Here is a 25,779-nt window from a genome sequence, read left to right as displayed (position 1 = left end):
CTCCCTCCCGACTCAAGGCCACTGGACTTGCCCACGGACAGCTGCGACGAGCAGCGGCTACCCCGGCTCTCCCCCCGCTCCCCCCACCCCCCGCGTCTGCCTTGCGCGCGCCGGAGTGCAGCCGGGACCCGGGGCGGAAAGCTCTGGAAGCTGCACAGCGCCGGAGGACGACCCGGCCGGCACGTCTCCGCGCCCCCTCCCCCAGCCCTGTCACATGGCGGCCCCAGCCCGGCGCGCGGCGCGCGTCTGTCCCGCCGCGGAGACCCGGGCAGTGTCGGCGCGGGAGGTGGGTGATGAAACCTGGCGGGCGCGTTACCGCAGAGGGCGGGGGCTGGGCGCCCGGCGGGCTGGTGGGGCGGGAGCTGGTTCCCGGGCTCACCTGTTCTCCTGCAGGAGGGTGGAGACGGCGCCTCCCCCAGCCCCGCGGGCCCCCGGAGCTGCGCCACGGGCCCGACGGTGCCCGGAGCGGCTCCTGCCCGCGGCCCGCGCCGGGAGACGTGAGGCTGCACACGTACACACGCGGCGGGGGCCGGCGGCCGCGAGCGGCGCCCAACTTTCTCCCGGCCTCCGCGGGGCGGCGGGGGGAGGGGGCGCCCGCGCCGGGCGTGCTTGGGGAGGGAGCCCCAACAAGGAAAGAGACGAGATGGGGAGACAATTCCACGGGTTTTGTTGGGGGTGGGGAATTTTTTTCTTTTTTTAACCATTTCCATCAGAGGACTGGAGAGTGCAGGGCACCCGGAGCGGGACGGCGGGGAGCGCTTGGGGGGAATGGAAGAGTGTGTTTGGAGACGCGTAAAGTTGCCTTTCAGGCTCCGACCTCCGGGGCAAGCGGTGCTCCGCGGCGGGCTGACTCAGAGCTGCCAGGGCCGCCCTGCCACCCGCCTGGAAGTGATGCCAGTCCAGTCTGTCACCTGGATCCCTGCAGCCCGGCACGAAATCGGCCTGGGCTGGGGGAGGAGCGAGACACTGGCACCCGAGGAGTTGCACGGCCGCCGCGGCCCGGCAAAAAAAGAAAGGGGAAAGGTGGGGCCGTGGCTCGGGCCAAGTCCTATATCTAGCGCTTCTGCTCTTAAATAGTTTGAGGGTTTTTAATGCAAAGCGTCCCAACGCCAGGAATTAATTCCCATATGTGCTCAGTTAGCCCTCAGCATCCCCGTGCGCAGGAAACTCCTCCAATCTGCCAAGGCCTGGGGGCTGGGACTCTCCCTGACTCCCAAGCAGCGGAAAGAGGAAACTTTCCCAGTGTGATGCGGGCGTGATGCGGGCCCGGGGCCCGGGGGACGCTGTCGCAGCGCAGACCCCCCCATCCCCCCATTGCCTTTCTTTAGTTGCAAACGGAGCTGCGAGCAGCTTTTGTTTTGAGGCGGGTCGGGCCGTCGCCCCGCAGCCCCCGCACGCGCGCGCCCCCCGCCGCGCTCACACGCGCTCACACACGCACGCAGTCGCGCGGCCGCCGCCGGGTCTGCAACTTTGTGGGGCGCTCCCCGGCGCGCGCGCCCGCCTCCCGTAGTAGTTGGGCGCAGGCCCCGCCCCCCGGCCGTGTTGTCAAACGGGCCGGGGTCTCGGATTGGTCCAGCGGCCGGGACAACACCTGCTCGACTCCTTCATTCAAGTGACACCAGAGCTTCCAGGGATATTTGAGGCACCATCCCTGCCATTGCCCGGCACTCGCGGCGCCGCGAAAGGCCTGGTCACATGCTCTCCGGAGAGCTACGGGAGGGCGCTGGGTAACCTCTATCCAGCCGCGGCCGCCAGGAGGAGGGAAAGTGGGAGGAGGGGAAGCGGCGACGGAGGAAGAGGGGGAGGGGAGCACAAAGCTTCCAGGTCTCCGGGCGGGAGGTTTACGCCGAGAACCATGTGTGCCGAGCGGCTCGGCCAGTTCGTGACCCTGGCTTTGGTGCTGGCCACCTTCGACCCGGCGCGGGGGACCGACGCTACCAACCCGCCCGAGGGTCCCCAAGACAGGGGCTCCCAGCAGAAAGGCCGCCTGTCCCTGCAGAACACAGGTAAGCGCGTGCGCCCCCGCGGCGGGGAGCTGCCGGGCGACCACACCGGGCACCCACGCAGCGCTCCCCGGGCGCTCCGTCCGGAACTGCGCGCCCACCGAGGGCCATGCAAACTCCCGGGTGGCGCGGGACGTGCAAAGGAGAGCGTGAGGCCGGGCGAGGTCCGCGCCGGGCTCCACGCGCCCGGAATCCGCACGTGCTGGCCGGGTGATGAAATCGCTGGGCAGGACTTGTTGCTGCCCTCCCCTGGGTCGAGGGTAAACGAGGCAGCGCCGACGCGGCCAGTGCCGACCCGGGCTCCCCCGTCCGGGGCAAAGCGCCCTGCTCCATCCTGGCCGCCCGGCAGGAAGCACGGAGGGTGCCCGAGCCGAGCTGCACCCTGCGCCGGGAGAACTTCTCTCCCATCCGGCCGGCTGCGGCAGGACCGCTTCTCCCCCTCCCCTAAAGATGCCCGACATCCCAGAACTTTGTAGGCGAGATGTTGCCTTGCGAACTTTCCCCTGGGGGGAGGGGGCATCGCTTTCAGAAAGGGGGTGGGGATAGCGCAAAGCGTACCTCTGCGGTGCGGCCGCCGTCCCGGCTCCGGGTCTGGTCAGCAAGCCAAGAAATGGTGACACGGCCCCAACGGTGCGCTGCCGGCCACGGCTCGACCCGCTCTGCCCAGCTGCCGAGCAGAGCCAGGCGTGCAGGGCACGGGGCCGGCCCTTTTCCCAGCTCCGGGGAGAGCGAGGAAAATCTGCCTCCATCTCCGTGACTCGAGGCGGTTCCCCCTTTTCGGGGACCTGCGAACCCGGCAGCGGCAGGCGTGCGCGCACCGCACGAGCCGAAACGCACGAGTGCCCACGAGGGACTCCCCAGGCGGGGGAGTCCTGGCCCTGCGCGCTCCTGCCCAGCGCCGCGCGCCCGGGCCACGCTTGGGGTCGCCGGGTGGGATGGGATCCCCCCCAGCGAGCATCCCGCCTCTGTGCGCTCCGGAGACCCTCGCCCACCCTCCCCCCTCTCCAGCTCTTGCCCTGAGATCTGAACGGGATTCTCCGGAGTTGGTGACCCTCAACAAATACACGCCCCTCACTCTCGCGGTAGCTTTGGGTTGAATTCGGATTATCTACTCCTACCCCCCTCGCTTCTTCCAAAATATACTTTTCTGGTGTAATTTTGTGGTTGGTTTAAGTCAGGGAATTGGGGGGGAGGGGGTGGAAGAGAGGCTTTGCCCGTGGCAGCTCGGCGGTTAACTACCTCCGTCTGTCCTTTCAGACAGACGGATTAGGGCCACCTTTTGCGAAGGAGGGCAGCAGACTCGGGTCTCGGGAGTGCTAGGGGATTAAGTGACACAGCACACCGGATCTCCATTTAGAAGGAGCCTCAGACTGCGAGGCTTGCGCTCCTGCAGCCTGGCCCCCGTCTGACTCGGTTCCCAGCGTGCTGGAAAGCCAGTTTCCCCGAGCCTGATGTTCTTAATGCGATGGTTTGGAGGCGCTGCCTTAATAGGAATTTTGTTTTGATTTTTAGGTGTTGAATCATAAAGCTGAATTGAAAGTGCTTTTTGGACGCTCTCATTTAGGGGTCAGGAAGGAAATGGCTGGAATTTAATAGAGCAGCTTCAAGTTCCTAGCAGATGAGGGTGTTTCATTGATGGCCTGCAAGAGGGAGGGGCGAGCTAATCATTTAAAATCTTATTTTTGTCCGTGGGTTTAGAAGGCTGAATTATCTTCTGTTTTCAAGCTGAGAACTCCCACCAACACTTTGATAATGAAAACTGAGGTGCTCAGACCTAACTTCCGGTTGCGATATTTGTAACAAGTATTTACAACTACAGCTATTTTTCATAAGTAGATTAGATGATGACATTTTCTTTCCCTGGCGTTTTTAGCTCCTGAAATAGTCCTTCTAAATTTTTTTTTCTCCTTAAATTTTCTTTTGGTCGTTACTTTTATGTCAACTAACCCTTCTGCAATCCTCAGCGTGGCTGAGGATTTTGCACATATCTGTGTGTAATTCTCATTTTAGCGGAAATCCAGCACTGCTTGGTCAACGCAGGCGATGTGGGGTGTGGCGTATTTGAGTGTTTCGAGAACAACTCCTGTGAGATTCGGGGCTTACATGGGATTTGCATGACTTTTCTGCACAACGCTGGAAAATTTGATGCCCAGGTAAAAGCCATATAGAGCACAGAGACTGTCTAGGGCTAGTGTCGCATGAATGAAATGTTCATCGGAAAGACTTGTGAACAGATCTCCTTAGCTGACCCCTGGGGTGTGTCTCAGCACTTGCAAGAGGCATTCTAGGTGAGCAGCTGGAAGCCAGCATGCCCACTCCTGCCCTGGACTTCTGCTCTCCGGAGCCGTCATGTGGGCTAGATCCTTCCCTGCTCTTGTCTGTGTCTACACTGGCAAAGGGGATTGGAGACCAAGTCGAACAATTATCTGAGGATTCTTGGCAGAGAAGACACAGATCAGAATGAACATCATGATAAACATCAGGGAGCACACTATGTCTGGCCTGCAAGGCCCATCACCTTAAGAACACTAGGTTGGGGGGGGGGTAGGGCAGAGACTCCAATTATACATTCCAAAAACTATTTTCACCTAATAGGCAAGACTACATGACACGCGACTCTCTGAGAAGTTCATCTTCTCCCAGTGGGTGTGTGAGCAGTCAGCATGGATACTCCGGGGCCTCCGGAGGAGCAGGCTTTTCTTCCCCGTAAGCAGCAGGCCCTCCTCTCCCAACCTGAAAAATCAAAACCCTGAATGAGTCCACTTTTCTTTTGCTCCATATAATAAATATAGTCAGGGCCTGACCCACTTTCGTGGTGCCAGGGTCCCAAGGGCAAAGCCCATTGCTGCGTGGGGCAGGAAAAGAACCTAACAAGCAACCTCACGGTCCAGGGCCGACCATCCAAATACATTTCAGATGGCACGAGGCTCAGCCTATATCGGCGCCACCATGAAGCCCCCGTGACGCTCCCGCGTCCCCAGAGAGGGATGACAATGTTTGGGTGAGGCCAACACTTTCAGGGTGATTGATGAATGTCACCAGCCACCATCTACTGACCTCCTGTGGAGAGCCCCACGAAGCAGTGCCTGGGAAGCAGGAAGGGATGCCGCCTGCCCCGCAGAGGACGTGGCGTGGCTGGAGGGGAAGCAGAAAGCGGCCAAGCAGAGAGGCTGCGCATTTGAACTCCTTGAGGCTCCCTGCTAAAGCATCCCTTCTGGATTAACTGGAATTAGGAAATGTAATAGGCAGTCCGGAGGAAAGATGTGCTTCAGGGCCATCCCACAGGGTGTCAGGGAGTAATACCGAGGACAGATTGCCGCAGTCCCCTCATAACTTAATCTTCCCTTTGATTACCCACCAACAGGAGCGTGCTCTCGAGTTAGAAGCATCCCTTTCAAGTCAGCTCTCAGTGCATAACTACTTCACAAATGGGCACGCCCTACCCTCCTTCCTATTTGGCTCCCACTGGAGAGTCAGAAGACAGGGGGCTGGGGGGAGGTGGTTTTTAGTGACCAGACACTATCTAGACATTTCGATGGCTTCTCAAGGAGAGAACTGAAATGAGCATGCTGGCTGGCTTCCCACTCCCAACCTAAACCCATTTACTTTCTCAACTCCACTCTTTCTGGGCCTGTCTGAAAACGGGCAACCTCTCCAGGGACAGCTCGTTCCTATAGTAATGGGGGTGCGGCATCCCTGGGGAGGTTCCCACAAGCCTCTGCCCCCGAGGTTGGTTAGGGAGCTAACGGCCCAGCTCGCCTCCACACTGCCAACAGCTGTCTCCTTTCTAGGGTAAGAACACTCTAACGGGGTTGCCAAGAAAGAGCAGTGAGGGCCAGATGTATGCCTGGCTGCCTTCGCCACTCAGAGGCGGGGCGGGGGGGGGCCTGGCGGCCAGGCAGGACGCTGCCAGGCAGTGTGCCAGGCGGTACTTTGAGGCTATAATCCTACCCGGTTAAAGAAGTCGAACCCTTTTCAAAAGGAAAAGAGTGCCCCTCCTTAAAGGGTGGGGAGATGAGAGTGTGGGTTGGGGTGCTGGGGTCACTGAGGCAGAAGGACAGGCACAGTTAGCAGCCCGTCCTGACATCACCTCTGGACCCAGAGGACAAAGGAAAGGTGTGAGACCTGTACAAGCGGGCACCTGCCTTCCACTTGGGGAAGAAGCTCCCTGGAAACCATTGAGGAACTGGGATTTCTGTCTGGCCCAAGTTCCCTTATGTTCCAGAAAAGTTGCCACCAAACAGCCAACCCTGGTCTTTCTGCCTTGGGGATAGGCGGCCACGAAATCCCCAGCAGGAGGGACGCTAGTAGAGCAGCTGGGAAGGAAGGAGGCAGATAAGGGACATCCTCTTTGGCCAAATGCCAGAGGTATCACGTCACCCTGGTCACACCCCCTGATGCAGCCTTGACCTGTCACCTGCAAGGACATTAGTCTGCAGCGGGGCCTTGGGGTTCCATTGTCAGAAAGCTCCTGGGTGAGCCCACGAGGGTCAGTGTCTATGTGTGTACCCAGGGCTCATCTCTTCTGCGCCTCTCTCCCTCCTCTGTCCTCTGTCCTCAGGGCAAGTCGTTCATCAAGGACGCCTTGAGGTGTAAGGCCCACGCCCTGCGGCACAGGTTCGGCTGCATTAGCCGGAAGTGCCCGGCCATCAAGGAGATGGTGGCCCAGCTGCAGCGGGAGTGCTACCTCAAGCACGACCTGTGCGCAGCCGCCCGGGAGAACACCCGCGTGATGGTGGAGATGATCCACTTCAAGGACCTGCTGCTGCACGAGTGAGTCTCCTCGGGCCTGAGGGCCCCTGCGTGGGGCCGGCCTCTCCTGGGGGGGGGGGGCAGTTCACCTCCCCAGCTGCCCTGGCTCCCCTGGGACTGCCTTTCCTGCTGACCTTCAGGAAAAGCGCAAGAAATTGGCACCATCGGTTTCGAAACATAAGCAGTAGAAATAGGAAATTTTTACTAAGCACGACATGGGTGGGGCTCAGAAATGCCCTTTGTCTTCCCCTTGGCTAAGCCCCACCAGTTCTCCGAGTATTCCCGCAGCTCTGTAGGTGCCCAGCCGACCATCGACAGCGAGTAACATCTGTCCAGCATCTGTCTGACATTTACCAAGGGCCAGGCGCAGGGCTCAGTACTTTCCATGAATTTCTCACTTGATCCTCACAATAGCCCTGTTCTGGTATCATCCTCATGCCCATTTTACAGATGAGAAAACTGAGGGTCACTGAGGGAAAGGTCACAGGCAAAGCCAGGATCAGAGCCAGGCAGTCCGGCTCCAGAACCCTTTCTCTTCCAGGCCAAAGGCTGAGGGCAGCAGCTTTGTTTTCTGCCTCCATAAGCTCCCCTTGCCCTTAGAAAGTCCCATTCACCTTCTAGCACATGAATGCCCTCCCAGAGAAAGTGCAAAACAAATGTCAAAAGCTCTAATCGGCCAAACACCTTTATGCCAAAGCAAGGAAATATGGACTTATTGGAAGACTTGAAATTCAGTAATAAACCCAGGAAGTCTCACTCCTTAAAGAGCATGCCAGCGCTAGGATCCGAAATCTTGCGGAGCTGTGAAGCCTGGGGTGCAGGGCAGCTGCTAACATGGAGCATGGTCTGGAGCCCCTGGAGGTCAGATGGCTCCCTCCTCGGAGAGTCGGCCCAGAAAGCCAGTTCCTAGCCGAGCAGCCCAGGATGAGTCAGTGCCAGCCTGATGGCACCGTTGCTCTTCAGGCCGTGTCTCACTGGGCCGAATCAGTACAGTTTTATGAACTCTTGCTCCTTAGCTCGTGCCATGCCTTCTCCAGCTACGTCACTCAACAGGCTATTCCCCACCCCACCCACGCCACTTAGGTCGTGGGGGACAACAGTCTCCTGTCACTTTCCACTTGGTCATGAGGGTCTAGGTATCTTGCCACACCCCAGTGAGCGGGAGATCCACCTTGAATCTCTCCGTGGACCCCTCTTGACAAGAGCAAAACAATGATGCCTTTTCTTCGAGTTACACTAATACTTGATTAAATGTTTTTTATTCTTCCAAATACCTGTAAAGAAGCCAAGCAAGAATGGCATCAACAATAACAACTATAATGATATAAAAACAGTTTTGAGCGAGCCAGGCCCTGGGCCAGGGACTTTCCCTGGATTATCTCGGTCATCTTTCCCAGCAAGGCTATAAGACAGATTACAATCCCCATTTAACAAGAGGCAAGTGGAGCCAAGTTTTAAGGCCTCCCTCTGGGATTGGATTCCTACTCTCCAACCCGAGACTCAGGTAGATACGTGCCTGAAGCCAGCGGCCAGGAACAGACCCCAAACCTTGCTCCTGGCCTGTGCTCTCCCCACTAGACCTGCTAGAGGCTCACTGGTCCCCATGTGTGGCCAGGGCTTTCCCCTTTCCCCAAATACATCCCCATGACACAGGGAGAGCGCTTTGACAGTCCCTTCCTTCGAGGTTCCCCTGGAGGATGCCAATGTCCTGTGGCTCAGAAACTCAGGGAGTTCATTTGTCCTAAACCCACATTCCATTAGAGACAGTAGGTTGGCCTCAAGTCTGTAAGTCGATACTATATTCCTGGAGCTCAGAAGACTGTCTTTTTGGAGAAAAGTCTTCTTTCAAAAAACTGCAGGTTTTTAAGTTCCCTCTACCTTTAAGAAGCAGCAAAACACTGTGGCTTTCTGGTGTCCCCTCCATGGAAGCATAGCCTGTGAGGCCATGGGGCCCTTACTTCCGAAGGGCTCCTCGCGTCATTTTGAACAAATTCGTAATAGCCCCCCACCCAGCCCGCTGTGGAAATGCAGGTGGCCCACCCTGGAAGGAAGCCTGGGCCTCTTTTAAGAACTCTCTTTTAAGTCCTCTAGCCTCCTTCTAAGCCAGCACCTCCAGGCAGTGGGTCCCACCCATCTCCGGCTCCCCACTAACCCCCCCCCACCTCCCCTTATGAAGCCAGACCTATGCAGCACATTAACTTGAACGAGTTCCTTGGGTTTTTAACAATCTTAACTGATTTTAACACAGAGGATCTCGACAAGAAAAATGAGAATCGAATCACATTTGCTTTTCATTTTAGAGAGGAGGCAATCACAGTCCCCCCACTGTCCACGTCACCCCCATCCCTCCCTGTCCCCGTCCACCCCAAACACTGTCACACTCGGTTAAAGTGGTCCCCTCACCCCTTCTTGCCCCACTTTCTCCACATCAGCCGCTTGGCCACCACACACCCTGTCACTGGGTGCTGGCTGCCTCCGGGCACAACCCCTTCTAAGTAGTTTTAAAACTGCTTTAGCCTTGCTGACACCCAGTTCAGAGAGCTGGGCTTTGTCATTAGACACGGGCTGAACTGGCAGCCTGAGAAGGCACCACGCCAGCTCGGAACACAGCTTTGACTCACACGCCCCTCCCCACGGTCGCAGCTCAGGGCGCCAAGAAGTAGGTGGGCTGGCCCAGCCTTCTCGGGCCCACCTTGGGTTCTGAGAGCCATCTGGCTGGCCGGCCTCCTGGCGAAGGAGGCCAAGAGGCAGTGCATTCATTCCCAGGACAGCCCCTACGCTAGGGAAAGAAAGTTGAGGAGGAGCCTCAGCTTAGTGTCCCCAAAAGGCAGGAAGATTCTCAGCCTGGAGAATTTGCTCATGGAGAAGTGGCAGGTACAGTTTGGCTGCTGGAGCAGGTAAACTCAGTGAACTTGAGCTCCCTGAGGCAGCCAGGGGCTAGTTTTCAAGAGATGGGAGGAAACTAGCACAAATTAACCATTTTCCCTGGGTTGCCCCATGCCCTTCCCTCACCCCAAGAAGACCAGTGTCATCACTGTCCTTGTCACTGTTAGGGGCCTTCCTTATGGGGTTCAAGCACCCTGCCCATCAGCCACAAGCAAACTCTCTGCTTCCACAGGCATGAAGGCGGCCTTAAAAGGCAGCCTGATCTATCCGCCCGAACATTACTCCTCTCCACGCCCAACCCCAGGACCTCCAGGCCCAGAGGCTTCCAAAAGCCACCTTCTCCCCACCTTGAATCCATTTTTACATCTATGAAAGGAAGACAGTTCACTTGGTTACAACTTGAAGACTAATTCATAAATATGGCAGTAAGCTACTTCCCAAGTCAGCACAGTCCACCTTCCTGCCTAGCAGCCCCTGCCAGCTTGCAAAGTGGGCTACTGTGCAGCCACCCAGGTGGTCCAGGCTCACACGGGGAGAAAGTCTCGGTCCTTATAAGTGATCTCATGGTCCAGAGTGATTTCCCTGCCCGAGGCGACGACCTAGAGCTGCGATGCTCATGGACAGATAGATCCAGCACCTTTGCTGGCTGAGGTCTGCTTAAGAATGCTGGTGAGCCACATGCAACATTCCACAACCCCCTTGGGGATGTTAAAAGGTCAGTGACAAGTAAGAAAGGCTTAATGACTGGGCCAGGAGAGCCCATTGCTGGGGACACCTCTTCCCAGCTGGGCCCATAAATATAAAAAGCAGGCACACTGCTCCCACCTTCTGCACAAAGGTCCCAACCCCAGGAGGAAGGTTCATGTGGTCTGGTCATTCCTCCTGCACCTTCCCTAAAGAAAGACCCATGGCCGCTGGAATGGCCTGAGCAACCAGCTCTTCTCTCCAGAACTAAGGTGTTTCTTTTGCAGACAGCTGGCTTTCATTCCAACCACATAGGCCCCTCATGGCCAGCCCTCACCTCCAGCTCTGGGGAAGCCCAGATGAAAAGATGCTTAGGTAGCCCCTCAGCCCTTATTCCCAACACAGAGCAGCGCCCCATGGGATGTGACCTCCCAGGGAGGCGGTCTCCCCCTACCCTCTCTACCTGGTCCAGACTCCTCTAGGTGCCCCGGGCAGTGCATCCAGGAACTTCCAAGATCACCCTTCTTCATCATGAGCCTGAACCAGGGGCCAACACAGACACGGGGAAATGGTTTCTTGGGAGTCTGGCTTAGAGAAGGCTTGTCTGGAAGAGGGACACCTGGTGCAAAGCTGGCTGGCCCTGCTGACGCCACATGCGAGGGGACAGTCTGGGGCTCCCGAGTCCTAAACCTGCAAGAGTTCCTCCTTTTCTACCAAAAAGACTCCCCAGTTTGGTATTTCAGATCCTTTGCCCCTTGCCTCATTACCACTTCTCTGGCCCCCAAGACCGGTGCCACACTCACTGAATCCCTCCTGCTTAGCCCACCCAAACCGTGCCAGAGCTCTCCCGCCCTCCTGTCCTTGTTCCCACAGCTGCCCGACCTGATTCTCGCCCACCTTCCCCAGAGGCTCCTCCTCTGTCATGTGCACCTGTGAATTGTCACTGCCCTTTTCCTGTGGTGGGCTCTGTCCCAGCCTCACTCTCTCCAGTGCCTGGCACGGGCCCTGCTATGTAATGAGCACCCAATAAGCGGTGGTTGAGACCAGGACTCCATGGAATATGGGTAAAGGCTGGAGGTAATTCCAGAAAGCTCTTCCACCCAACCAAACCCAAGCCAAGCCTGGGGTTTACCATCTCTGTCTTCCTGCTGTGGTCACTGTCCTCAGAGGCCCACGCGGGACTGGTTCCATTCCCCGTGTCTCTGCTCTCAATCTCTAGGCCCTACGTGGACCTGGTGAACCTGCTGCTGGCGTGTGGCGAGGAGGTGAAGGAAGCCATCACTCGCAGCGTGCAGGCGCAGTGTGAGCAGAGCTGGGGGAGCCTGTGCTCCATCCTGAGCTTCTGCACCTCCGCCATCCAGAGGCCACCCACGTCGCCTCCCGAGCGCCACCTGCAGGCGGACAGAGCCAAGCTCTCCAGGGCCCACCACGGGGACACGGGTCACCACCTCTTGGAGCCCAGCAGCAGGGAGACCGGCCGAGGTGCCAAGGGCGATCGAGGCAGCAAGAGCCCCCCAAACGCCCACGCCCGGGTCAGAGCGGCGGCCCATGGGGTCCAGGGAACTTCTGGAAGCAGCGAGTGGGAAGACGAACACTCTGAGTATTCCGACATCCGGAGGTGAAAGGGAAGGCCTGGCCAGGAAATCGTTCCTCCGTGCCGTCCATTTTCTTCTCTATGGACATTCCAGAACATTTGTCATTAAAGAGGGGGGATGTCACACGCAGGATTTGGTGGGGATTGCGGACTGGAGGAAGGTGTATGTTAGCGGAATCAACAGGTGAGGCGGAGACTCCCCAGGCAGCGGCGAGGTCTGTCGGGGGCCCACACTTGCGCCTCCCGAAGTGAACACGCCAGGTGTGCTCCCTGTAGCTTTGACTTCTTTCCATGCGTGGAGCCACTGGGCACGGCCTGCGGTTTCCTCTGCTGGGGGGGCGGTGGGCCCACTGGGCTGGACCAGCACTTGGTGCTGTCTTGGTGGAGGGCAGCGGTTCCAGTGCAGGAAGGGACGTGAAAATCTGGATGGGAAGGAGAAGGGTGGAGAGTGCACAGGGGCCCCCGTGGGTGCTTGGCGCCAAAGGGAAATTCAGTTTCTTGCACGGGACCTGGATGTTTGGAGCTGCTTGGGGGGGGAGGGCGAGGGTTCTAAGTGTAACTTCTGAGCCATTGTTCTGTCTGGGGCACCCTGTCCCAGGTAGTGGCCTCTGTGTGTGTATATTTTAACCACTGCTTCAAGTCTTGGTTTCACTTTTTATTTATCCAGTTCCATCTACATATCTGTCATCTAAATAAATGGCTTTCAAACAAAGCAACTGGGTCATTAAAACCAGCTCAAAGGAAAAACAAACAAAAAAAACCCAGCCCATCTTTGGGGGCTGGTTTTTTTTTTAAGTGCTATTTTAAAAGGAATTCTAGAGCGATTTCACTGTACATCTTACTGCCTGGTGGGGCTAGTACCACTCAGGGTGGACCCCACGCCCAGAGGAAGACGCACAGAACGCCTGACAGACCCTCGGCATCCGGCATCTCACCTTGACCCCAGGTCCCCCGGCCACGCTCAACGAAGCACCGCAGCCTGGCTCCCCGAGGCCACGGTGGAGAGCTGGCCCCTCCAGGCTGGAGGGTGGGCGAGCGGGGAGAGAGGCCAGGCCGCCGGTGACTCCCGCGGGGATTGCGGCCTTTCGCACACATGGGAGAGGAACGACGGCCGAAACCTTGGAGGCCGGGATTCCCGGCTCCGGATTGGCAGTTTAGCAGCGAGGAAAGGAGTCCGAGTGGACAAAAGAAAGGCAGGGAGGAGGGACAGAGCCAAACACACCAGGAGGAAGTGGATCACAGCAGAAAGTGTTGGCGGAGGATTTCTGGCGGTGGCTCACAATATTTCAGACAATGCCCTTTTCTTTTCTCTCCAAACAGGTATCCAATGAAAGGTTATCCTTTCTTGCAGCCAGTACTCAAATAGGAGCCCAGGGTGACAAGCAGGGGACAGGGGTTCTGGGCCAGCTCCTTCTCGAGGAGGGTCGGCAAACGTTTTCTGTAAAGATCCAGAGAGTAAATACAAATCTCATGTTGGCAGATCGTACGGTTTCTGTCGCAACTATGCCACTGTGGCATGAAAGCACACATACATAAGCCACACTTCACAGGCCTGGCTCCGCGCCCTTACAATCTGATTTAACAGGCACCCGACTGGATTTGGCTCCTGGGCCGGAGACCGCTGACCCCCAGGCTAGTGAGCCCGCGAGAAAATCCGCATCCTCTGGGCCCGCTCGCAGCTCTCCCCGAGAGCCACCTGAGGCCAGAGATAAGGGAGCTAAATTTATCCGACTCTAAAATGATCGGCTGCAGGGGAGGCTCTTACCCAAAGCACAACTAGTGTTTATGTGCCCTGACCACTGCTGCCAGGACACGGTGCTGGAGGGTCGTCCCCCCCCACCTTTCATGTCCTGTGTTGGGTGCTGGGGGGAGGGGACAGAATGCTGGAGAAGCACCTAGAAAGAGCTGGAGCTGCAGAAAGCGGAGGCGACGGTGCAGTTAATCCGCCTGTGCCCGCGGGGCGGGGGAGGACCGGTGTGTCAGGCTCTGCCATGGGAACGGAGCGTAAACCGTGGCCGGCTCACGCCACGGGCCACTGCAGCACACTGGCTGCTCCCCTGGCGTCACCCCCGAGGTGCTGGGTCAGCTGCTCGCTTGTTCGCAGGCTGCTGGGTGTGCAAAGGCATCACCTCTCTCTTTCCCTCCGTGTCCGTGTTTCAGGGCTGCTTCTATTGTAAATATTTGTCATTTGTCCTTATGATCGCGGTGTCTTCCCCCTAAGGCAGGAAATTGCTCCCTGAGTCCCTCTGAGCCCCTCGGCTGACACCTGTTGCCTGTTTCTCATGCCCCCGGGTTGTTTCTTCCCCACGGTCAGGGAGCCGCATCTCACTCTGGTTCCCGATGGTCTGAGGCCGACAATAGTATCTAAGGCTAAGGTTCTTTTGCTCAAAACGGAGGAAGGTCCAAATTCCTGTAAGCGCTGGCAGCCAGGCGTTTATGCAACTGAAACGTCAGCAAAGCCGTCATTAAAAATAGAGCCTGCGCCTGGGCTTCGTACTTCATACAAACCTCCTCGTGGGCCTTCCTCTGAGGAAGGATGTGGATTTCCAAATAAAGATACGATGTTTATTTTGAGCTTTGCGTCTTAACAAGCTGATCCGAACACCTCTCCTTTGTAGCGATCAAGAGACCCGTTCTTCTGAGAGGACTGAATCTACTGCAAGGCTGACCCCAAAGCTAGACAAACAGGGACACCAGCCCAGAACTGCAGGCAGACTCTCTCACAGACACGCACGCACGCACGCACGCACGCACGCAGGAACTTAAACCCCAACCAAGTAAAGGCTTCTCTGGCACAGCCTGGGAAAGAGTTGGCACCGCATGAGCTTGCTCAGTCACAGTGTCTGTTTCTGGTCTGGATCTAGGCAGCAGGACCTGTGCATTGTCACATGGCGTTACTTTTCTCCAAGCCGTAATAAAGGTTTTTAATAAATGGCTTCCACTCGTGCACTATTATTGTCTGAGAGGGCTTTGGGCGACAAAGGGGGAGGGCTGTGAACAAGTGGGTGTTGGAGTCTTTTTAAAATGCTGGATGTTCTGCCCTGGCCAGTGTGGCCCGAGCACCGAAAGGTCTCCAGGTTCGATTCCCAGTCAAGAGCATGTACCTGCGTTGCAGGTTTGATCCCCGGCTCCAGTCAGGGCCTGTGCAGGAGGCAGCCCATCAGTGTGTCTCTCTCACATCGATGTTCCTCTCCACGGCCCCCCCTCCTTTCCACTCTCTCTAAAAATCAATGGAAAAAACATTTCTCAGGTGAGGATTAATAAAAAATAAATAAGTAAAAAATAATAACAAAATGCTGGGCGTTCGGTTTACAGGGAGGGGAACCAGGCGAAGGAGACCACCCTGGGCTTCTCCTCCCAGCAGAGGGATTCTGTCCAAACCTCTGCCTGAGCCACCCAGACCAAGAGGAGACCGGACTCCCTGCAGCTGGCCTGGAAGTGCCGGCCCCATGGCCATGAGGGAGGTCCTCACAGCTCTCTCGGTCCCAGCCGTGAGTCTCCCCGGGGGCCCGGCCACTTGTTCTTTCAGACTGAGTCTGCTCAGAGGCCACCAGCATAACAGCTCAGTGGCCCGGCCCAGGCAGGGAAGCTCCCGCCCCCTCCCCGCCTCTTCCTGGTTTATTTAGACCAGGGTTGGTGCCCCGACTCCGAGCTAGACGTTTTGCATACATGATCTCATCCTGTGTCCCACAAGCAGCAGGTATCATCCCATTTCACAGGTGAAGAAACTGAAGTATAGAAAGGTCGAATGACTTGTCCCGAACCGTGCACCTAGCGAGGGGGGTCTGAACTCAAACCCAGATGGGTGACTCTAAGCCCACCTGCTTCCCCCCTCCAGGCCTAGATTCACCACCCTCGGTTTATTTTCAATTGAAACAATCAGTATTACTCTTTTTTTACACGAGGCTTCGAGAAAGAATAATTATACTCTTATATTTATAGCACTGGCCTCCAAGGAGTTCTGCCTCAGAGCAGAAAGGAAAATGGATGCTCACCTTTCCTCTCCGCAAAGACGCAAATTTGGGTTCAGATAAGGGAGAGCAAGAGAATTGTGGCATCTCATCGCTTTTCCATGCCCGTGGGTAAGTTTCAAAGGTTGTTCTCTGTGCCGCTGAGGAAAGCATTTGGGGAACGGCTGGCTTTTGTGACCACGTGGCAAGAACTGCCTGCTCTAAGCCCACCCAGCCGGCAGCCCATCTGAGAGCCAGACTCCCCTGACATCCCCACCATCCCACCCTCGTCATGATCAATACTGTTTCTTTGGGTTGATTCTGTGCCCCAGGTGCTGCCTGGTGCTCTGCACATATTATTTCTGAGCCCCATTTTACACATGAAGAAACTGAGGCTCAAAGGCATCGTAATATGCCTAGAACGGGTCACGAGGCCAGCAGGCTCTGAGGGTGGCAGGTCAAGCCACCACAGGGCTCGCTCTGCCCCGTCTTACTCAGCATCTCCCACCAGGTGTGAAAACGTGGGACAAATGCACGGCGCTCAGCAACGCAGCGGCCTCCCCAGCCCCCCCGGGCTCCAGTCCACCGGGAGGAACAGGCTGTGGGAGGGAGAGCAGAGCACAGACGGGCTTCCAAATGCGCTGGGGTCGAAGCAGAGCTTCCGAAGGAAGCCGGAGCTGCGTGCCCCAAAATCTGCAGGCAGACATCTGAATTTGTTCTAGAATCAGCAAGAAAGAAAGCCCCCTGCTGAGGAGGGCACCGGCCTTGGCCAGAGCGCGGGCTTTGCGTGAGGTTACTTTTTGTGGGCAGAGAAAAGCGACACAAGCCTCGGGCTAGAGTCACGAGCTGCTGCTTGCACAAGGGGTTCGGTTTTCATTGCTCCCCAAAAAGAACACACAGAAAAGTCACTCTCTAAAGAGGACCAGATGGGGACCCTCCATAAGGTGGCAGAGTGGCCCCTGAGCGGCTCTGTGAGGGAAAAGCCACATGGCCTAAGCTGAGGCACGGAACTGGCCCCACCAGGATGAGCCCTGCTCTTCCACAGAACCCCAGCTTTGTGGCACCTGGGCGTGTGCACCCACCTGGCCACCGTTAACCTCCGGAGCTGCCTGGGCCAGTGAAAATGGGCACGACAGGAAGGCTCCTCGGAGGACCTCTGAGGCCGGGCAACCATTCGTAAGGTGCAGAGAATCAGTGGGTTCTACTTTCCATTCGAGAGTTTCAGGGTGTTTTGTGGTTCTTAAAGTTACAGGGAGGGCCCACGTAAAAAGAGGTGCTAAGGACAAAAGGACTGACCCTACGTTACAGTCACATGCATCAGAAGTGTTCCGGCGACTGAGATGCCACATACGCCGTGGACACTAGCTCCCCTGGCCACTCGGAAAAGCCTCTGCCTAGCACCAAGGGCACAGCAGGGACCAGCTGCCCTATCCTGTCCCTTGTTCTGCTGGGAGCCTTTCATGGCCAGGGCAGAGGACCAGACGGGGACCCTCCATAAGGTGGCAGAGTGGCCCCTGAGCGGCTCCATGAGGCCTTGGCTCTTGCCAGGTGTGAGTTCCAAGAGGAGCTCCAGGTGGCCAGCCGGCCGGACAGCAACAGGGCCACGCGGAGAGTTAAGGGCCTTCCTACCCGGCTCCGTCTGCAACCTCAAGGCGAGGTCCCCACAGAAAAGCCAGTTCGTAAACCTCCTTAATGAGAAAGGAAAGCAGAGGCTGAGAGACGGGGAGGAGAGCGGTGCGGGGCCAGAGCCCACTCCGCTCCGTGCCAGCGTTCCTAAGAGCCTGACATTTGGAAGCGAGCTGGCCCGGAGGAGCCAGGGATTTGGGACAGGGCTCCTTCCGGCTCCCGGGAGTGTCAAGAAGAGGGGAAGGAGGAGGTGGAAAATGACTCAGCTAAAACGGAGAGAGATGTGTTTTTAAAGAGCTCCAGGATGAAAGGCACAAAGGAACGGCGTGCGGCCCCAGGATGGGGTCCAAATGCCTTCTCGGAGGAAGTGGGGCGAGTCTGCAGAGAGCTAGGCGCTCACTAGGGTTTCTAGACCAAGAATAACACCGTGAGAATGAAGAGGCTCTTCTGGGCTTGCCAGGCTGTGGGCGGGGGGCTGGGGCCACCTCAGCAGGAGGAATGCTGACGCAGCCGGCTCTGCAGACGCTTGTCCACACTTCAGGTTCTGGAAGCAGGAGTTGGGGAGCAACCCCATCCCGGTGGGGCTCACGGCCACCCAGCAGGGCAGGTCTAGGAGCCCCACGGCCTTGCTCCTTCCATCCAAGAGATGCTGGGGACCGGGAGGGAAGGGAGGGCAATGAGGCTCCCTCCCCAGAAGTTGGCACAACTCTGTCCCCTCCATCAGCCAAGGTCAGATGACCCTGATTATAAAAGTACCGTTTCGAAATATTCAGTGGAGAGCAAGCATGCTAATGAGGAGAGATGCGAGCATGGAAAGAGGCCGCCTCCGGACAGCTCTGTGTGCCCCTACCCCAGTCACCCGCCACGTGTTGGGGTCACACTGGGGTCCCACCTCCTCCCCAGGCGTGCACTGCGTGGTAAGTCGCATTTCTAGAAAAAGGGACGCTGGAGGAAGAGCTCAGCTCAGCACGGCCCCATGAACTCTGGCCTCTGTCAGGGGCATGTCCACCCTGCTGGCCTTTGGATGAATGTCCCAGCGTTTGCCAAGGGCTGTTGTGAGAAACAAATGAGGGAATGAATGTAACAGGGACTGGCCGACTAGAAGGCCCACAGAACGACTAGGGGTTCACAGAGTGATGGCTCACAGGTCGAATCTCGCCTGTGTGTTTTATTTGACTCACATGTTGATTTTTTATAAAAAGCCAGCATGCACAAGCCACGAAAACCCAGATTTCCAGCTTCTCTTCAAGAATAAAAAATCTACTGACCCCAAGCCCACAGCCCAGTTCACCACAGTCCCCACCACTCCCTATTGCCTTACACTCTACCTGCTACGCACATACTTGGCCAGAGTGGCTCCTGGAGGCCTCCTGCCTCCTCTCATGGATGCATCTAGGCCATTCATGCTCCTTCCATTGCTGAGGGGGATATAAAGAGGAGCATTCTGAAAATGTAAAAAGAGTTCAGGAAATTAAAAGATCGGAAACAACTGGGAGATCAGTTTGAGAAAATCCCTCAGAAAGAGATGAATTATGGAAGAGAAAAGATAAGAAAGAGGATCAGTCTAGGAGATTTAACATCCGACCAGCAGGAGTGCTGGTGTAAGGGAGCAGAGAAAACAGTGGGGAGAAAATGACCTAAGAAATTGGTGCAGACTTAAGGACAAGAGTTTTCAGACTGAAAAAGCCTTAACGAGGACCCAGGACAGTGAATGAAACACTCCCCAACAAGATGCATTCTTGTAAAATTTCGAAACCCTTAGGGATAAAGAGGAAAATCCCAAAAGTTTCCAAAGAGGGGGGAAAAGTTACAGAAAACAACTGAGAATCGCTATGGCCTCGAACTTCTCCGCAGCCACTGTGGGAGCACCGCTCCGCCGCTCCAAGGGAAAGGGTCTCCGCCAGAGGGCCATCCATTTGGTGGAGTGCAGCCCAGATATTTTCAAAACATGCAAAGTCTCAAAAAATGTCCTTCTCAAATATCCTTTCACAGGAACCTCCTGAGTGCTGTGCTCCACCAAGATGAGGGAGTAACAGAGAACAAAGACGTGACAGGGCCCAGGAAGCAGCGATGGGGCGCAGGACAGAGGGAAAGGGCGTCCTGGGGTGACAGTAGGCAGCGTCCGGGGGGACAGCCGAGCAGGCAGTCGGCTGGGAGCAGGGGACAGAGAAGACGGTAGATGACCACTTCATGGTTCTGTGAGAAGGCTGGGAGGTGGGGGGGTCAGTTAGTGGTGGTTAAATTAGTTATAGGAAACTAAACAAACCAAAAATGAGCAAGAGACTTGAATGGTCATTTCAAGATGTCCAAATAGCCTGGCCGGGCGTGGCTCAGAGGTTGAGCGTTGACCTAGGATCCAGGAGACAGCAGCTCGATTCCCGGTCAGGGCACATGCCCGAGTTGCGGGCTGAATCCCCAATCGGGGGCGTGCAGGAGGCGGCTGGTCAATGACGCTCATCATTGATGTTTCTCTCTCCCTCTCCCTCTCCCTTCCTCTCTCTGAAATCCATAAAGATATATTAAATAAATAAATAAACTCCTTAAAAAAAACCCCACAAGATGTCCAAATAGCCAATAAGCACATGAAAAAGGCCTCGTGCGTGATCTTTAGTCACTAGGAAAATGCAAATAGAGACTCCAGTGATAGTCACCATCCGCCCAGCAGAATAGGCCAGATGAGGCGCGACAGACAATCCCGAGTGCAGATGAGGCGGCGATGCAACTGGACCTCACATGCGTTGCCAGCGGGGACACAAACAGTACCCACAACCGCTTTGGAAAACTTTTTGGCCGTTTCTTTATAAGGTTAAACAGACACCCATCCTAGCCCAGCAACCCCATTCCTAGGAATATGTCCAGAGAAATGAGAACATGCAGCCGCAAAAGTACTAGCACAAGAGTGGTCAGAGTAGCTTTACGCATCACAGCCCCAAACTGGAACCAGCCCACATGTCCATCGCCCTGGGAACGGATGACCAGATTGTGAGCGTTCCACCCGAGCACTGCGACTCTGCATTACAAAGGGCTGAACCACTGACATGCACAACCATGGGGGTGAATCTTGAAAACATGATGAGGGTTAGACGCCAGAAGGAAACAAATACATGTGGTGTGAGTCTATTTCCATAAGGCTCAAAACCAGGAAAAATTAACCTAGAATTCAAAATAGTGGTGATCTTGGGGGATGGGGAGGAGCCTGCTGGGACAGGCAGGTATTAACTGACAGGGACACAAGGGAAGCCTCTGGGGTGACAGACAGGTCCTAGTGTCACAGGTATGTCATATGTAAAAGTCACTAGGCTGGGCACGCAAGACAGTTACATTTTACTACATGTAATTTATTCCTCAATAAAGTACTGAAAGAACAGAAAACGGAACAGACCCAAAAAGATGCATTGTTAATTCCGTGAAACGTAAAAATTTATAATCCAAAAAAAATGTGATCCCGGGACTTAGCTCGGCTGTGAAAACAATTATATGGTTGTAATAATGGATCAATACATTACATGTGGATTCGACCAGAAATCTGTACCTGCAGGCTGAGCAGGAGGCAGAGGTTGAGTGTAGCAGTCGGTTGGGTGCGGGGGATGAGCAAAGAGAGCTAAATCCTAATATTTTGTAGCAGGAAGTCAACAGATAATATCTAAGTCAAATAAACAAGAAAAACCAGAGGGGTGTGCTCTTCAGACACCTAGAGGTAAGTATCGGAAGAAACAGCTAAAGAGAAGAAAGCAGTTGTCTCTGGGGAGTAGAATTCATTGGTGGAAAAGTGTGGGGCAGATTTTGGTTCTGTTAGAATTAGATTTGGCAGAAACAGAAACCCAAAACAAAGTCCCTTAATTAAAACAGAAATGCATTTCCGTGTCAGGTAAAAGTCTGGAGATAGGCAACTCAGGGTTGCTCCACAAAGTTCTCAAAAACTCAGGCTCCTTTTTCTCACTGCTGCACCATCCACAGCCTCCAGGTCCAAGATTACCTCGTGGCTCAACATGGCTGCTCCAGCTCCAGTCATCAAATCCACATTCCGTCCAGTAAGATGGAAGAAGGGACAAAGATGAAAAGGGGTGCGCACCCGCTGTCCTTTTAGGATGTTTCCCTAAAGCTACAACACAACACTTTTACTTAAATCTCATTGGCCAAACTGAGTCCCATGATCACTCCTAGCTGCAAGGGAAGCTGGGGGGGGGAATCTCTATTCTGCACAGCCGCGTGAGGAAAGTCTCTGCCGAAACAAAAAGCAACCGCAGGAGCAGCCAGCAGACAAAGGGAAGGGCGGTTCCGCTCTATGGATTAGCACTGCGGGCTGCACCTGGGCAGGTGGGAGAAAACGCCTGCTGCGAGCAGCGCCACCACCTCAGGCCTCCCTCCACAGCCGGGGACCAAGAGGGGGACCCACGGTGGGGAGGCTGAGGAGCTGATGTTATGCAGTGGACATACTGGGTGATGCACGCAGGGTAATAACCCACCACAGGGCCAAGTGACTCCATGACAACAGCCTTGCGGATAGCCCCGAGCTCAGCAATCTTTCCTCAACTCCCACATTCAGACTAGTTTTTGAACAGAAAACGTTGCACAATGCCCCAGAAAGGTGAAAATCCAGATTTCTCTTTTACAGATAACACAGCAGGCTCCCAGAGGTTAAGTAACTCCCCCCAGGTCATAACTGAGGAGCCAAGGCTGAGCCCTGGTTTCTCTCCTCCATGGTACAGGCCCTCCTCCAAGGAATCTGGGCGGCCACCGGCAGCCTTTGGATTCTCTGCAGGACCACATCAGGCCTGTCAATAAGTCCCAAGAAGCAATGAGTCATCTGAAGACAAGATAAACAACAGGGAGGCCCAGTGGGATGCGACGTCCTGTTTCCTAGGAAGTCGCCTTCTGCAGGGCCGCAGAGTACACAGCGAGCGGCAGGAACCCCTCTGGCAAACACCAGCGCAGCAGTTTGCAGACAAAGAGAAAGTGCTGCTGGTACTGGAAATGGGCGGCCAGGCAGGGAGCTGCAGTTATTTCAATCCTGAAAGGGCTTTTGTCAAGGCCGGACCACGAGCCCAGGCATATAGAATTCCAAGCTTTGCCCTCTGCAGCCGGAAGGGAAAGTCATTCTGCGCTGCTCTGATAGTATTTATTTGCTGCCTCCCATCCGAGCATCTCAAAACGCTTCCCCAACGTTTCTGGATAAAACTACAGACCCTCCAAGTGACGTTGGGGCTGTCATTTCCTCTCCCTGCACCCTCGTTCTCAGGGGAGAAGCAGACGACTCTCAGGGAGACAGGCGATTTGGCAGAGGGCACTCCCTGCCCCAGAACCCCATCCTTGCCAGGTCTGAATGGATGTGATGAGCTCATGGGGACCAGCCGGAGCCCAGACAGCCCAACAGGAAAGTGGCAGGCGGGTCGGGGAGGGCCAGGTAGACAGAAATTAGTGGAGGGCAGGGCAGAACGTGTGGAGACCGGCAAGAGAGACCCAGCCCAGGGCTCAGGGACAGCGCCCGGCACCTGCAAAGACTCAGGTCAAGGTGGGACCCCGCCCCCAGAAAGAATCCGCTGTCAGGCAAAGGATCCAGGTAGAGCTCCGAGGAGGTTTGGTCATCGGGAAGCAAGACAGTAGACAGGCCTGCTGGGCCCCAGGTCAGAGCCAGCTGACGTAATGCTGACTCAGCCAGGGAGACCTTAGAGGAACTTTCCTACTCCCTGACCCGTCACGGAGCTGACGCCACAGTCTGCAGTTGAGGCAGCTTCGCAAGTTTGGGGACAGGGCACCTCAGAAGCAAATCAGGAAGCTGTATGTGCTAGGCCACCACTATCATGGCCCCCTGCTTACAAAGTCCTTCTCCAAATCATTAAAGGTGACCTTCACACCAGCCCGGAGACCTGTGACAGCACCCCAGACGAAGCCCTGCTCACTGGTGGCCTTTCCTGGGCTCCCGCAGCTTGACCGGCCCTTCTTAATGTGAGCTTCACCTCTGACCCAATTCAAATCGTCTGTTGTTATTTTAAAATGACTTACTCTCGCTCCGCCCCAGCATCCAGCACAAGGCCCTGCAGTCAGAGGGCTCAGTAAATAATTTTGTTTTTTTACTTGACTTGAAAATAATCTAGTTGAGATTTTTAAAAGAACAATATGAAAAAAGTGACAATATACAAATAAGCACAAAACTATGCCATCCAAATGAAAGTCATAAATCCTGAGGGAGCAATGAAAAAATAAGTGAATCAGAGAGGGAACATTAATCCGGAAGGGCTACTTGGAGGAGGTGAGCTTTGAGCCAGCTACTAGGAGGAATAGACTTCGGGTTTATATATTAGAATTACTTTGGTTTCAAGTAATAGCAATCTAGAAAAAGGAAGAAAGGAAGGAAGGAGAGAAAAAATCAGGACACTGTAGTGGCTCAGGCAATGGGATGTAGGCATGGCTGGATCCAGGGTCTCAAATGACGTTATCAGGAATCCGCCTCTCTCTATTCTGCTTTCCTCTGTGATAGCTCCATTCCAAGACAGGCTCCCTCTAGGGTGGCTCCCTGGACTTAGATCCTAAAGCTTTGCCACCCCACCAGGAAGAGCACGTTTCTCCTTTTTAGTAATTGAGGGGGAGTTTTAAAAAAACAAACTTTTATTGTAAAGAAATTCTGGAGGGGTTGATGTTACTACAGCTTAGCCAGGCCTGTCCTGACGGATAGATGTTTCCTCTATCTTGGAACAAAAGCTTACCCCTGCGGCCAGCAAGGTGTGGTGTTCTGATGGGCCAGGCTGAGCTGGGGGAGGGGTGTGGTGTTCTGATGGGCCAGGCTGAGCTGGGGGAGGGGTGTGGTGTTCTGATGGGCAGGGCTGAGTCACAGGCCCACCCCTGGAACCAGGGAGCGAAGGCCAGGCCCACCCCTGGAACCAGGGAGCGAAGGCCAGCCCCACCCTCATCTTGTGGTCTGAGACGTCCCCAGAGGAAAATCAAGATGCTACTACCAAAGAGAAAGAGGGAATGGCCACTGGGCAGCAAAAATCAGCAGAGCGCAACAGGCACTTGGCAGAAGGGCGGCAGGAGGCTGGGCACACTTCATTCCAGCCGTTCCTGCACCCGGGGCCCACTTGCCTATTTCATGCCCCCCTCCCTCCAAGGCACTTATACTGAGGTGCCAAGCTCCCTGCCTCCCCATGGGAGTTTCCTGAAATGAGAGCTGGGGTTCCCAAGAGAGCTTGGGGCTCCCGGCAGGGATGGGGCTGCGCCTCCCTCCTCGCTGCCCACTACCTGCTCTGGCAAGACTCCCAGCGGTGACACCTCCCGGCCCTGCTGGAGGCCTGCAGGTGTCCCACCGTGACCTGGAGGCCCAGCGCCCACCCCTGCGGCCTCCGAGGCCACCAGATGGCCAAGCCCAGCAGCAGCGGATGCTCACAGGTCCCCCCGCAGGGCCGGGTCCCCGGGGAGCCGAGGGAAGCGGGGTGTTTGGGCGACGCCGGTCCCCGTCCCTTACACATCTTTAACTCCCAGGACGAAAGGAGTCCGTCTGGCCGTGGGCCCTCCACACGGACCTTGGAACCCAGCCCGGCCCCGATGTCACACTGCCTGCGGCAGCCGGGGTCAGGAGTTCAGCCGCAAGCCGCTGCCTGGGGAGCAGGGGTCCCAACAGGCACGACATCCTCCCCGGGGCCCCCACGGCCGAGGGACAGGAGGGACCAAGTGCAGCAGCAGGAGGGGTGGCGCGGAGCAGAAACACTCAGCGTGGGTTCCGGGCCCAAGGGTCGGACTCCGTTACCGTCTCCAGCAGACTGGTTTTGGGGTTTCTGCCTTGGTTTACCCATTGGCCAAATGGGGGTGAAAGGGATCATTTCAGGGAAGTGAGCCTGTCTTTGGTAGAAGAAGAGCTCCCCATCCAGCTTCTGCAGGGTCCAAAGCGGTCCAAAAGCCAAGCCAACCCTTTATGTAGGGAACTTTCTAGACTCCCCATCTCAGGAGAGAGACCGGCAGTCTAGCCGAGCCTGGATCTTCAGTTCTCTGTCTAAACCGAGCCCTTGATAGAGCAACAATGTGGAGCCACCAGCTGCGGGCTCATGGCTCCCAAGCACATCTCAGAGGGGACCAGAGGCTGGCAGAGACAGGACACAAGAACATGCAAGAAGCTGGGGAGCACACAGCAAATGTAAAGGACAGAGCCCACCTGGGGAGACAGTGACTGACCGGCCTGTGTAGCGAAGGTGCTTCAGAAGGACAAATATTCCCAGATCTCCTCAATGGGAATTAGGGCAAGTCCCAGCAATTGTTAGATGATTTGGGTTGCCAGTGGCAGAAGCCCAATTCA

General features: G+C 55.9%; 1 protein-coding gene across 1 annotated transcript; it reads left to right on the top strand.

Moving 5' to 3' along the window:
* Positions 1 to 1,855: 1,855 nt before the first annotated feature.
* Positions 1,856 to 12,420, top strand: STC2 (stanniocalcin 2). The gene is made up of 4 exons (XM_016211253.2): positions 1,856 to 2,006; positions 4,014 to 4,156; positions 6,565 to 6,776; positions 11,545 to 12,420. The coding sequence occupies exons 1-4, from the start codon at positions 1,856 to 1,858 to the stop codon at positions 11,945 to 11,947; spliced, it is 909 nt and encodes a 302-aa protein (XP_016066739.2). The 3' UTR covers positions 11,948 to 12,420.
* The last annotated feature ends 13,359 nt before the right edge of the window (positions 12,421 to 25,779 follow it).

This window comes from Miniopterus natalensis, chromosome 4 (genome assembly GCF_054644295.1).
Source record: "Miniopterus natalensis isolate mMinNat1 chromosome 4, mMinNat1.hap1, whole genome shotgun sequence".
NCBI classification, from domain to species: domain Eukaryota; kingdom Metazoa; phylum Chordata; class Mammalia; order Chiroptera; family Miniopteridae; genus Miniopterus; species Miniopterus natalensis.
Note: the sequence above shows the minus strand (reverse complement) of the source record. Positions and strands in the feature narration are given on the sequence as shown.